The following is a 14,213-nucleotide window of genomic DNA, read 5'->3' on the forward strand; positions in this document are numbered from 1 at the left end:
ATTCGAACCTGCGACCGTAGCAGTCCCGCGGTTCCGGACTGAAGCGCCTAGAACCGCACGGCCACCGCGGCCGGCAAGTGTGAGGTCATCCACATGAGTGCTAAAAGGAATTCGTTAAACTTCGGTTACACGATAAATCAGTCTAATCTAAAAGCCGTAAATTCAACAAAATACCTAGGTATTACAATCACGAACAACTTAAATTGGAAAGAAACACAGAAAAAGTTGTGGGGAAGGCTAACCAAAGACTGCGTTTTATTGGCAGGACACACAGAAAATGTAACAGATCCACTAAGGAGACTGCCTACACTACGCTTACGCGTCCTCTTTTAGAATACTGCTGCGCTGTATGGGATCCTTACCAGATAGGACTGACTGAGTACATCGAAAAAGTTCAAAGAAGGGCAGCACGTTTTGTATTATCGGGAAATATGGGAGAGAGTGTCACAGAAATGATACAGGATTTGGGCTGGACATCATTAAAAGAAAGTCGTTTGTTGCTGTGACCGCATCTTCTCACGAAATTCCAATCACCAACTTTCTCCTCCGAATGTGAAATTTTTTTTTCTGACATCGACCTACATAGGGAGGAACGATCACCACTATAAAATAAGGGAAATCAGAGCTCGTACGGAAAGATGTAGGTATTGGTTCTTTCCGCGCACTATATGAGATTGGAATAATAAAGAATTGTGAAGATGGTTTGATGAACACTGTGCCAGGCACTTGAATGTGATTTGCAGAGTATCCATGAAGATGTAGATGTTTGCTAGAGGTTCTAGAGCGGACACCATACACTACCCTTGTTATTTGTTTCTGTGCAACAAACACTTTTAAAAGTGAGTTAGCTTGTTTACATTTTCATATCCCAAATGTAATATGAGGGGCGTTCAATACATACTGCAACACATTTTCCTCTCTCGGCAGATTTCGGTTGAAAAATGCGGAGTTTGTTGTGGGACATCCCGCTTCGGCCCGTATAGTATCACGAAGTTCCGACAGGTGGCAGCGCTATACGTAGCCTTCAAAATGGCATTGTAATGGATGTGCGTTTCAAGCAGAGAGCTGTCACTGAGTTTCTTTTGGCGGCACGAAGAGTCGTTGGGGGCGGCGTCTGTCATCATCGCAACAAGGTCGCGTAGACCTATCGGATCTCCCGTGCCACCTGCACACAGCTGTGACTCCTCCAATGTTAAAAAGCACGGGCGCTCTCAAGCGCGATCACAATCAAACACCTCGCTACTCAACTGGACGTCTCTGTTAGTAGCGCTGACACACTCGTCCAGAAGTTGAGTACTGAAAGATGTGTCCCCCTGGGTTCCTTACCTTCTAACAGAAGACCATAAAGAGCAACAAAGGACTATCTGTGTGGAATTACTTGCGGATTACGAGGCTGATCGTGACAGTTTTTTGCCGTCGCAGGTGTTGAAATATGGGTTCCTCACTTCGAACTGGAAACAAAAACGGCAATCCATAGAATGGCGCCACACAACCTCCCCTCCGAAGAAGAGTTCAGAGCTACACCCTGAGCCGGTAAAGTCAAGGTGACAGTCTTCAGGGACTCCGGAGGGGCTATTCTGTTTGATAACCTCCCTCTTGGCTCAATGATCAACTCTGAAGTGTGTCGTACTATACTCAGGAAGTGGAAGAAATGATTTCAGTGTGTTCGTTGCCACAAAAATGCAAACGAACTTCTCTTTCTCCATGACAACGCAAGGCCTTACGCATCCGAGAGGAGATCACAAAATTTCATTGGACTGCTCTTACTGACCCACCCTGCAGGTTGAATTACGCACCTCCCGGCTTCCATCTGTTTGGCCCAATGAAGGATGCACTCTGCGGGAAGCAGTACGTGGATTATAGGGAGGTTATTGATGCAGCAAGACGCTGGCTCCGTCGTCGACCAGTAGAGTGCTACCATGCTGGCATACGGGTCCTCCCGGTAAGGTGGCGTAAGGGCGTCACATTGAACGTAGATTATCTTGAAAAATAAGGTTTTATAGCCAAAAGAGTGCGCTGCTTTATTGGAATCCTGAATAAAATCGACCTAGTTTCAGGCAAAAATTTGTTAAATTACTCATTGAACGTCCCTTATGTTATCCGTAACGCAAAAGTTGACAGGTGTTCGTTCCAGGGACATCTAGAGAGCTGCCGTTGCGGCTGTATTTATGCTTTTAAAGTTTTGCACTTACTGTGATGGATGTCGAAAACTTATAATAATAAAAGTACGTTACAGTCTCCACTATGAGCGAAAGGTGCATTCAGGAACAACCTCACTAGGATTATAGAAGAAAATATGAGAGGTTAACCTTTCGATGAAACTATTCCGGCATTGGCATTAAGCGATTCGGACAAGCTTCGAAAAACCTACATGTGGGCTGTTAGATGGGAATCTAAACACTGCTCCTCTCGAATTCAAATCCAAACTTCATAGATTATAGTTATTGGCCTGGTTTCATCTCTTCGGATATCCACTTGATTTTTTTCGCGCGGTGTATTGTTAACTTCATCCTGTAATCCATTAGCTACTGATTCTGACGGTGATGAAGTGTGAAGTGTAACATTTTCTTTCGAAAAGAATTAATTTCCTACACTGACTGACAATTTCGCCTTGGAAAATGCATTATTTCTCTGAAGACCTATTTGTATGAACGTGGGCCGTGCCAGCTGTGTAATTTAAAAGCAGTCATATGCCGTATGTGCAGTGTGTCTTATACACTAGGGTCAGAAACACAAAGATGTTAGACAGTTCATTTATTCTCGTAATAAGTGGTCAAAGTTACGACCGTTTGTCTCAAAGCACGCACTTCAGCGGCACATAATTTTTTTCAGCAACACTTCTGTTGCCTGTTATACAACTTGTTGCCCATCTGAGACTAGTGTGGCGCAGAGATTTCCATCAATCCAGACATACCTGCTAGCCACTTCCTCTTCAAATTCTATCGGGATTTCAGACAACAAACTGCTTCAAGCAACGTCTTAGTAAGAAATCCATAGGAGCTGTATCTGGTCACTCACACCGGCCGTGAGGCAGGACTTTCTTTCCAAATTAATGATCATGGTGTGTATGTTCATGTGCTCATGGACACTAGTCTCTAACAGGGACGGTACACCAGTATGTTTAAAACACATCGTCTCGCGGACGTTAAGAGGTACAATCCCAAACATCTGTGGCAACACATCTCAAAGAACACCAGATAACATATAACGTTGAAACAGATTGATAGCAGGTAAGGTTCGTGACTTGATCGTGTACAACCGGCCGGGGTGGCCTAGCGGTTCTAGGCGCTACAGTCTGGAACCGCGCGACCGCTACGGTCGCAGGTTCGAATCCTGCCGCCTCGGGCATGGATGGGTGTGATGTCCTTAGGTTAGTCAGGTTTAAGTAGTTCTAAGTTCTAGGGGACTGATGACCTCAGAAGTTAAGTCCCATAGTGCTCAGAGCCATTTGATTTGATCGTGTACAAATCTTGTCTACAAGTTGATAGAGAACCGTTGTTGCCCATCTGAGACGAGCGTGGTGCAGGGATTTCCATCGGTCCAGACATAACATATGGTGCAGTTGAAATAGCATCACGGTTAAAAGCAGACTCATTCCCGAACAATATAAACATAGAAGTTTCGGACAGCAGTACTGAGCTGAATAACCCACTGACAAAATTGAACCCTAGGTTCAAAATCATTTGTCTTCATTGCTTGCAACGTTGTTCATGATAGATATTGCGCTCCATGAGTACACTCCGTACTGCACTCCTAGAACTGTAAATTTCACGGGAAAGTTGACTGGTGCTTATTGATGAATTTTCCATCACAAAACCCAATATAATGTTCTCAAAATGTACTCCCCGAACAACCTTTTGTCGAGAAACTTGAACAGTTTTCCGTGTACTGAACAACCCAGTTTCTCGCTAATTTCTATTCATTGTAGGCACTACATCATACTGTAGTATACATGAAATGCATTTCCGTACTTTACAGTAACGAGTAATACTCTACAACCATACTCGAACTGTAAAAATACGTTAACTCCACCGTCGACATATCACAGACGATTGTGTACTATTTTTCAAGATGTTAAAGATTATCCAGCGATCAGTTTACCAAAGCAGTTTACCTACCGAAGCAGTTTATCTACACGTGCATCGCGTGTATTTCTCATCCAAGACTTCGTACCATTTGAAATAATAATTTTTAACCACTGGGTTCGTATCTCGTTTTACAACCCTCTACAGTCTGCGTAATTTTGACCCAAAGGTTTTGTATACCCTGTATAAATGTAACTCCCACACTATGGTACACCCAAGTTGTGTTGATACCGACTGGACAGTAGAATGTTACGCCGTGTGACACATTCTGCGGTTAAAAGTAGTTCAGAAGCTGAAGGCTTTGGACTGGATTGAAAGGTCAGCGGTTGTCGTCCTTCATACTTGAGAGAACCCTGCGGGTTTGAATAAATACAGACGCTCTGCGTGGCTAAGGTATTTGCAACTATAGACCTCAACAGAAAGTTACAGAAATCCAGGTAGAAAAATTTAATCCGACCATGTCATTTATATATTATTAATAGCAATTTTAGTGCCTCTCCCTCCCTCAAATAAATTTCTACGGACACCGATGTTCGTACATATTTCAAATCTAAATAAATGTTACGTGTGCAACAAAAGAGCTCAGATCATTTTTCATTTCAGGTGTAAATTTGCGACATCTTTCACTTCTTTGAGATGATGATACATTTTTTGCTGCACCATTTGATGACACTTTCCCTCAAGAAGCATAAAACCTCTGTTCTGACAACTAGTTCCATAAGCACGTTCATTGGTACTTCATAAACCAATGGTTTCAGATAGCGCCACATGCAAACGGAAACCTTGCAACATTAAAAACTGGTCAGGTATATTCGTGTTGCTATTTACTGTGCATCATTATATATTATGTCCAAAGATAACAAATGCTTCAGGAAATTAAAAAGAGAAGAACTCTTGTTAAATGTGCTATGCAAGACAAAGGAAGTACCTTAACGAACAAATGCATGAACACAAAGGTGAGAGCTGTCCCGAAGTGATCCTACGCCCTTTATAGTACTGCCAAAGCTGTGCACCCTCTTCCTGTAAAATCAGCTTTCTGGCTTTTTTCTTTGCATATTTAGCAAATTACTTAAATGAAGACGTTGAAAAATATTGCACACAAGAAACTAAATGTTTCACCGTAGTCAATAAATTGCAAATTATATAAACTTTCTACACAAATTAAAAGTAAAATAACATCTCAATCTGTTTATGGCGGCTACTGTAGATGATGTATAATAAAAAACAGTTTTTATTTGCTCACAAATTACTAATAGTGCATAAATTACTAATTAGAAAAAAAGGGCTATAATTAAGAGCTGAGAGAATATCGTTTTCGAAGAACTGTTATTTCATTATAAACTCTCTTTACATTTCTTTGCTTTGAACGAAGCAAACGGTGCTGCTTCGTGTTCTGTCGACAGGATAGCTAAATTTGACTCCGTTTTAACAACAGTTTCATCGTCTCATCTTTTATTTGCTGCGTTCAAGAGATGCTGCTATCAATGGCAATCTCATAAATTAATGCCCTTGTACCTATTTTGATGTTTGGATAAGCATTCATTAACCCATACTTTGAAACAGCCTTCAAAATATGCAAATGAGAAGCCCTGACAATGTTCTTCATCAGCTCTTTCTCTTGGAATTTGAAAGCAGGTATTTCGTTAACTAATTCTGGTATATTTGGCACCAAAATAGGCTCCACATCTTTCAGATTTTGATACAGGGCTCTCACTTCAGGCATTTTGTGAAGAAATAAAGTCGAATGACATTTGTGAGAGCTGTCTTCCATTTAACTTATTATTCTATGAAATAATTTGAAGCATCTAATTGAAAGAAGTCTCGCTTCAGCCTACGATCGGCAAATATCGGCAGCCTTCGATCAAGTAGCGTATGTGTTTCAGCATCCGCTAGCCAGTCTTTAATATTCTATAATATAAATTTTTTTACGGACCTTGTATAATACCGTAGCGAATTAGGAGCAAGAACCCCATTATGGAATGTGAGCGAGCTTTGTATTCAGCAGGCAGCTGTGTGAGTCAAATGCACTTTTGCCAATTGTCCACATATACCGTGTTGTTCATAGACGTCTGCTGGGCAATGGTCGTTTCTTTATTATGCTGCATGGACGAAATGACACTTTGACAACATCCTGCATCATAATCAAGAGCCTAAGGAAAGATTGCTTTTTGCAGACAGAAGATAGGGATGCGAGGGGTAGGAGAAATCACGAAACTCTCCCAGCTAATTCTAAACCGTATTTCGTTCTTATTTCTATTTCTCAGTAACTTTATGTACACCCTCTGTGTCTCCTCCCATGGTAGCGATTATATCGCCAGCCCCTCGGGTCGGTCCTGTTCCTAAATCTTTCGTCAGGTGTGTGCTGCTCCGAGTGAGTGAAAGCTGACTAACGAATAAAATAAAAAATTGGCCAGTTGCGAGTAGGAATCACGCACTGAGGGTTCCGTAACAACTTAATTATGTGTATAGATGGTTCATTTATTCTGGGAATTGAGAATCTCGAACGTTTTTGTCTGTTGTCGACATTGATACTGACATCAGTCTCAGGGAGTTCAAGTTTTTCGAGAATGTTTTAATTTCAATAATACAAATGCGACGCAAAATCATGCAGGACGCAGGCGATCATAATTATAATTATCGGCAGATCTGCATTCAGGCTGACAGGGTCGCAATGGTAAAAGTCAAACATCAGCCAGGGAATGACTTTATTGCTCATACGACGCGTTTCGCAATTTATCGATCATTAGGAGCGATTACTGCACGGAGCTATAGTGTGTCAAGTTGTATCTGAAATAAACATCTGATGACGGATAAATTCCGAAACGCATAGTATGAGCATTAAAAGCTATTCCTTGCCTGATGTTTGACTATTACCATTGCGATCCCGTCAGCAGAATTACTGATTGTTTTAATTTCAAGTTTGACATCGGACAACAAATGACAAAAGAAATATTTTTTTTGTATGAAATAATCAAAAAGTAAGTTTTCGGATTTTCGTGCTTTACTTTTACTGTGAAGCCGTGTTTCTTAACAAATTTTATGATTTTAGGCCAACGGCAACTACACTACAGGTTTTGCTGAGTGACTTTGTGAGTGTCAAAATATGTGATATAAATGGCTGTGGCTATTAGCTGAATTGATTTATGTGCTTTCATTTATTACACTGCCAAGAGCCTGCAGACCTTCGTATGTGACATGGATTTCAACATGGTACGTTTATTTGTTCCTCGGGAAAAGGATTTTCAACTGTCTGACATACAGAATGACAAACGAACACCAAAGCGATCCTCTAACGGTTCCGTTTTTACCGATTGAGGCACGGACCCCTAAAAATAAATAACAACGAGGAAGATAAAACTTGTGGTTCGAAAATATTGACATTGGTAACATACAAGGACTGGACAAAAATATGGGAACACGGCCAGAAAAGTATGCTTGAACATTAATGCAGGTTGCGCTTTTGTAATTGACCACAATCGGCACCTGTACCATGTCCTCAATGCGTTGCAAGCGCCAGACGTAGTCAGAACAGTGTTCTGTGTAGTATGAGTTCAGTGACTCGAACTTGTTGGTGTTCATATGGTGGGTACTTTCGTAACCAAGGTAGCCGAAGTATTTGGAGTGCTCAAGAGGCAGCGTATCAAAGATTTATACCGCACACAGGGAAAACATCATCCGCAAGTCACAACGCGGACGAAAGTGCATGTTGAGTGATCGTGACAATTACTGAAGAGGATTGTGAAAAAAAATATGAGGACGACAACTGCTAAATTCACTACAGGACTGATTGTCGCTTTCGCGAACCCTGTCAGCGCCAAAACAATACGAAGAGAGCTCCACAAGCTGGAAACTACAGCGCGAGCTGGAATTTCAAAACCACTCACCTGTGGTACACATGTTCTGAATAGGAAAACGTAGTGTCGAAGCCATAAAATCTGGACTGTGAAGCAATGGAAGGAAGTCATTTGTCCGAATGAATCACACTGTTCCGCCTAGTTTATGTCCCAAGAGTGAAACATGGCGGAGCTTCAGAGATGATTTGGACAGCCACATCGTGATATTCCGGGGCCCTCTTGGTTATTCTGCAAGGTCGCATTCCTCTCTAGGATTATGTTACCATTTTGGCTGATCAGGTCCAATATTTGTTCCTCAATGTGATACTGTATTCCAAGATGACAGCAGCCCTGTTTACACATCTCGCATCATCCAGGACTGGTTTTGTGAGCATGAGCATTTGTCACATGGCCACCACAATTACAAGATCTTATAAGGGGGTTGTTTATGTTCTTGCCCTGGATGATAATTAGACGAAATATTTGTCAGGATTTGTAAGCGATGGGTCCTTGAGGCACGCCAATACGCGAACACGAGTAGTAAGTTTATACAGTTTTATTAACAAGGGGTCATTACAAAACACGCACGCTACGCGCACCCATCATCACTGTGTCTGACATCCTAATTATGATCATATCGAAAGGCTCCATGGTAAGCTAAGAAAAGAGACGTATTCGTGCCCGTGGCCAGGCTAGCTAATACAGCGTGCTGCGGACGGCGGCAAGTCGCTTACTACTTGCGTCTCATTTCGGCCGGAAGTGCGTATACTGACCAAGCAAATCTCTATATTATTGAGCTTTGTGGTCTATTTTGGAGAGAAGGGCGCGTGTCACTATTCATCTCCACAACTGTTACCTGAACCTGCCACTATTTATCAGGAAGAATGGTAAAAGCTTCCGATGAAAAGCATATAGGACTCAAGGGCGATTTGAGAGCCAATAGTTTTCCTACACCATGTTAGGCACGGCAATGTGTTGTGTTTTTGCTGTTTCCATATTTTTGCCCTCTCTCTGAGTCTCAGCAATACATTCATGGAAACAATATAAATATTTCACCTAAACGCACTAGTAAGATAGAAGACAGTGGGTCCTGAGAAAGTTGTGTCTTCTAGTCATTATCAGTTATGCTATAGACAGTTGATTTTTAACTCAGAATGACCATATGTGTCTAAAACCTGACAGTGTACTTGCCGTTGGCCTAGAATCACAAAATTTGGCAAGAAACGAGGCTCCACAGTACAAGTAACGGAAGAAAATCCGAAAACTTAATTTTTGATTATGTCACACGAAAAAAATATTTCTTTTGTTATTTGTTATCCAAAGTCAAACTTCAAATTAAAACAATCAGTAATTCTGTATTCAGGCTGACGGGATCGCAATGGTAAAAGTCAAACATCAGGCAAGGAATAACTTTTATTGCTCATATCGATTTTTAACTCAGAATGACCATATGTGTCTAAAGCCTGACAGTGCTGTAAATTGCACAAGAGAAACCACAATTTATGCTTCAAAGCTTCATTCATTGATATGTCACTAAAAGGAACTGTCAAGAAGAACTGTCTCAAAAATGAGAAATGCCAAGACAAGGACCAATGCCATGAAAGTTAGTAGTGCACAATTTTTATTGATGAATTTAAGAGGCTTTCAACCATTTGTGTTACAGCGCCACTTCCTGGATGGGGAGGTGTGCCAGCCCTGGATCGAATGTGCCTGGCAAATTAGTGATGAGGGTCTGTGTGCCAGCCACCTTGGATGTGGTTTTTAGGGGTTTCCCACAGCCTACTCGGTAAATGTTACACAATTCACAAACATTTCAAAAACTTTTATTGACTTTCACATGAATAAAGACTACACGCGGACAGTTGGGTACACATATTCCATCCTAGCGGTAACAAATGCTAAGTCTTGCACGAGATAGGGCACAGTGAGAACACTGCCCAGGTAAACAATGTATAACAGTTTTATTGAAAGTACACAAACCAAATTACTCCTCCTTTGGAGAAAAGTTAATCACTACAAGTCTGTGATAGTTCATGATTAGCATTAATTTATAGAAGTCCAACTTATTATACATTACTTGCTTTAGCTGACTATAAGCTGAATACCACTGACACTGTAACTCCCACAACAAAGCCACAGTTGATAGCTTTCTTTGGTTCACTCAGTAACATCAGTTCCAATCAGAGCACTGTCTCAACTACCAGTACCATACCAAATAACTGTAACATTACTTCATCATTTTTTGTCTATGAAAGCTCATGCATATGTCACCCATGTAATGCAGCACAGACAGTTAGTGTATAAATTCTGCTGCTACAACAGTGTGTGTTAATCTTTTGGTTATTTACAATAATTTTTTTGCATCAGAGGTAAAAATAACATGAGAATGAGATGAGATTATATTATTTTCAATACTGATGTGTAAAGATAAACATTTAATTCACACTGAAGCTTACAGAGGAGTATATACTTTCATACACCATACAATATTGTGACGTCTTCTGATTCATGTTCTCCGAAATTCCTGTCTATTGAGATGAAAGAACAAGAAGCCAATTTTTCTTCCAACTGAATGGCTCAGGGAGAGTCACCAGCATATCTAATAAAAGATCAACAAATTTCATCCTACAATTCTGAGCCACCAAAGGATCAATTGGAATAGCATGGATGTCCGTCCACTCATTCAGAGTTTGTGTTCACACAACCAATCATTACAATGATGAGATGCACAGTATTCGCAAAAAACATGTATGTTACACACTCCGTTCAGCAGAATCCTGTTGACCTCCATTTGACACTGAATCACAACTCATCAGAAAACTAGAGAGGGTTCTATTTAGTTTGCCCCTGTTCTTTACATTCCTCCAACCAATGTCTTCGGGCTCTATGGTGCATATTAATTGCAAGCATATCATAGACTTATATCCAGTTACTGTTGATGATCTTCATCCTGATGGTGTCTGGAAGGCACGCTGAAGTTCAATGGTATTCTACATCACATTCCAGGGTAATGTGAGTAATAATCATCTCGGGTTGTTGTCAGATCTTTATTTCTGGAGATGATGCATACTTATTGTTTGCATTTGATAGTTTTGTGAAATAACAAAACCAGTCATCCTTAATAAAATGAAACTGATGATTAGAACTAAGATTCTCACCTCATAGAGTCATGACACTACCTTCCTGAAACCAGAGATCCTCAGAAGACTCATGTACAGTACATGGAAATTGAAATCAATGCCAGATACAGCAAACTGATCACATTGCTGATGCTAGTTTGCCTCATATCTCCTTAATATGGCTATACAGAACCAATATTCCATGTCTCAAAATGTTATGTAGAGCATTCCATGTTGCTTCTTTGATGTCTGGTTGCTTTTGTCCAATCACCTTACAGAAGGAGCTATTTTGTGCAGTCGCACTTGTAGTTTCTCCATTCTGTTACTGCCAGTAATAGCAGAAGATGTATTTCCCACTAACCTGGCATCAATATACAAAACATTATCTGAAAGCTTGTTTTGAGAAACAAATTGTTATTTACTTATAATAATGACCTGTTGAGAAATAATATCCTGTTATTTTGCTGACAGCTAATTTAACTTGCCCTTTTTTTACAGTGTCAGTACCCAATGGGAAACAATCGGACACATTATTCTCAAATGTAAGTGTGACGTTTAACATTTATTTCTTCTCATAATCACTTTTAGTGAATAGATCAATTAACATTGTGGGATTCCCTGTAATCTCTTCATTCCTAGCCTCACCAAAAGGCCTTTTCTTCTAATGTCAACACTGCCAATATATCACTGTTGTTTGATACTATTACTGAAGTAATGAACTTAGATATATGTCAATGTGAGAAGTCATGATATTCCTTCTCTCCAAGAAAGTGTTTTTTTCTTCTTCTTTTTCTTTCATGTGATAACATGAGGAAATACTGTATTTTTTATGTCAGATTATCCCAGCACATGTCAACCTGCATTTTTTGTTAATTGCTACTTATTTCCATTTTGAAGTTACTAGTTTTTAATTTTATGTGCATGTTGTTACTCTGAAGTTTCCTCAATGTCTCAGAGTTTACTTTTTGTACACTGCATTCTATTTTCTTTCCTGTGGCAGGTTGTACAGAGGGCTCGTGATGCCTTTAATAGTGGAAAAACAAGATCTGCAGATTTTCGTGAAAAACAACTAAAGCAGCTCCTTAAATTGTATGAGGAGAATGAGGATGCTATTGTTGCTGCATTATCTTCAGATCTGAGGAAGGTAAGTCCTTTATTGCAACTTAGTTTGCAAACACAAAAATAAAAACTGGGTCTGTAAAGTATATTTTTAACACAGCTAGGAAAATGATGTATAATAAAAAAGACAATGATTCCAAATGATCCTGCATATAGAACTTTTAAGATTTCCTTTATCAAGAAAGGAGAAAATAATACATCTGTATAAGTGGCACAGGCAATGTTAGTCAGAACCTTTGATGTAAATTCTTACATTTTAAAAGTTTTTTGTACCAATCACACTTCCTTTTTTTCTGACAGGAAATTCTTTATCGGGACGGGGAGCTCTGCATTATTTTTTATTACGTTTCATTCTCATTAATTTTGATCTAATCCAGATGAACATAAAACCAAAACAGAATTTTTAATACCCTCATGAAAGGATGAAACCTATTCTGAAGTTTTCATGAATGAAGCAGTACAGTCTGAAAGAAGACATGTATTCAGAAATATAATCTTAAAAGATAAAATAAGCTAAACTATCCTAAATGCCTTCAATTGCCTCATAAAGTAACAGAGTACACAGCTATACATTCTTTGATAATTTAGCCTCAGAAATTGTATGATAGGGAATAAACTGTATTTGAATTTTGTTTAAAATTTGTTCTTCTAGACATATGGTTCATGGTCCACTATAAATTAGTTCTTGATGGCAATTAATCAGTTACACAGCTGTAAGCAAACATATTCAGGAAATGTGAAGTGTGTATGTTCCATCATAACTCTATAAAATCTGGACGCTTTCAACCAAACTTGTACATGTATGCCTTATTTTCCACAAAATTATATTGTTATAAGTAATTTAGTAATCCAAGGACAATTTTAGAATGATATTGCGTCTGTCAACTTAACAAAAGGAAAAACGTGTCACGTGGACAGACATGAATGTGTACTCTTGTTTCGTGAGGTGACAATAAGTGGTCAGCTGTAGCCTTCTTTCAGAAAGCATATGGCACATGCCTGAACTGATTTAGGAAACTGTGGCCCAAATCATAATTGCCAGCAGAGCATCTTTTAATGTAATAAAGATGTTCTAATTAGTACTCTTTTTACTAACCCCTACTCTGAGTTCTCTAAGTAACCTTTAATTGTGTAGTATGTATTTGCATTAGGAGCATCCTTTATTAAAAAAATCTTTTTAGAGTTTTTCTTTTGTAAAATGAAGGATCAATAACACCTGCTGTACCTTCCTATCTACAGTCACTTTCATAACTGCAACAGTGCAATCACTTAAACAAAATAATAATATTTCCTCCTTATATTATGACTGGAGAAATATACAGGAATTGTGAAATACTTAACTGATGAAATTCAGCCCATTGTCTATGGTCCAGGAGAGATCAGATTGTAATTCAGACTATGGAACGAAACACACCATTTTTTGTAATTAATCTGTATATTCTTCCATAAATATAGTTTTCACATAATCCATTGTGCCTCTCTGCCCAGTCACAGAAACCCTGGAACTTCTGAACTAAACTATCTCTCACAATCTCGCCTTGCATTGGTTCTTATATAAAAAGTAACAGTCAGCTAATCACCATACATTATTAGCACTTTAGTAAAATTATAAAGAAAAATTACATATGCACAAAAACTTAGTGTGTCAGTAAGTTAAACATGGACCACAAAATCTTACTTCATAAATTAGGGCAAATAGGAATAAGAGGTGTGACAAAGAAGTGGTTCAAATCATACTTTGAAAACAGAGTTCAACGAGTTGAGATATCACAAGTTTCAAACAATTCCCTTATAAAACACCTGTCTGACCCAGAAAATGTGAATATAGGCGTCCCACAGGGAAGTGTATTAGGCCCAATATTGTTTCTTATATACATTAACGACTTCCCACAAAGTATCAGACATGGCGAAAAAATACTTTTTGCTGATAGTAATAACAGGTGAAAATCCAACACAACTGTCAGAAAGAGCAAACGAGGCTCTCAATGATGTCCACAACTGGTCATTAAAAAATAAAGTAACCCTAAATGTAAAGAAAACTAACTATATTAACTTCC

The 14,213-nt window shown here is 39.3% G+C and overlaps 1 protein-coding gene across 3 annotated transcripts in view; it reads left to right on the top strand.

The window, feature by feature from the left end:
* LOC124797877 (aldehyde dehydrogenase, dimeric NADP-preferring-like) overlaps positions 1 to 14,213 on the top strand; it is a 201,924-nt gene that overhangs the window by 119,857 nt on the left and 67,854 nt on the right. For 2 of the 3 annotated variants that reach the window (XM_047260968.1, XM_047260969.1), the window contains exons 2-3: positions 11,536 to 11,579; positions 12,038 to 12,181. In XM_047260968.1, coding sequence (XP_047116924.1) covers positions 11,536 to 11,579; positions 12,038 to 12,181 — 188 coding nt within the window. Of the gene's footprint in view, positions 1 to 9,603; positions 9,705 to 11,535; positions 11,580 to 12,037; positions 12,182 to 14,213 lie in introns of those variants that run through there. The other variant, XM_047260970.1, reaches the window with a different exon arrangement.

The sequence above is a fragment of the Schistocerca piceifrons genome, chromosome 5 (assembly GCF_021461385.2).
Source record: "Schistocerca piceifrons isolate TAMUIC-IGC-003096 chromosome 5, iqSchPice1.1, whole genome shotgun sequence".
Classification (NCBI taxonomy): domain Eukaryota; kingdom Metazoa; phylum Arthropoda; class Insecta; order Orthoptera; family Acrididae; genus Schistocerca; species Schistocerca piceifrons.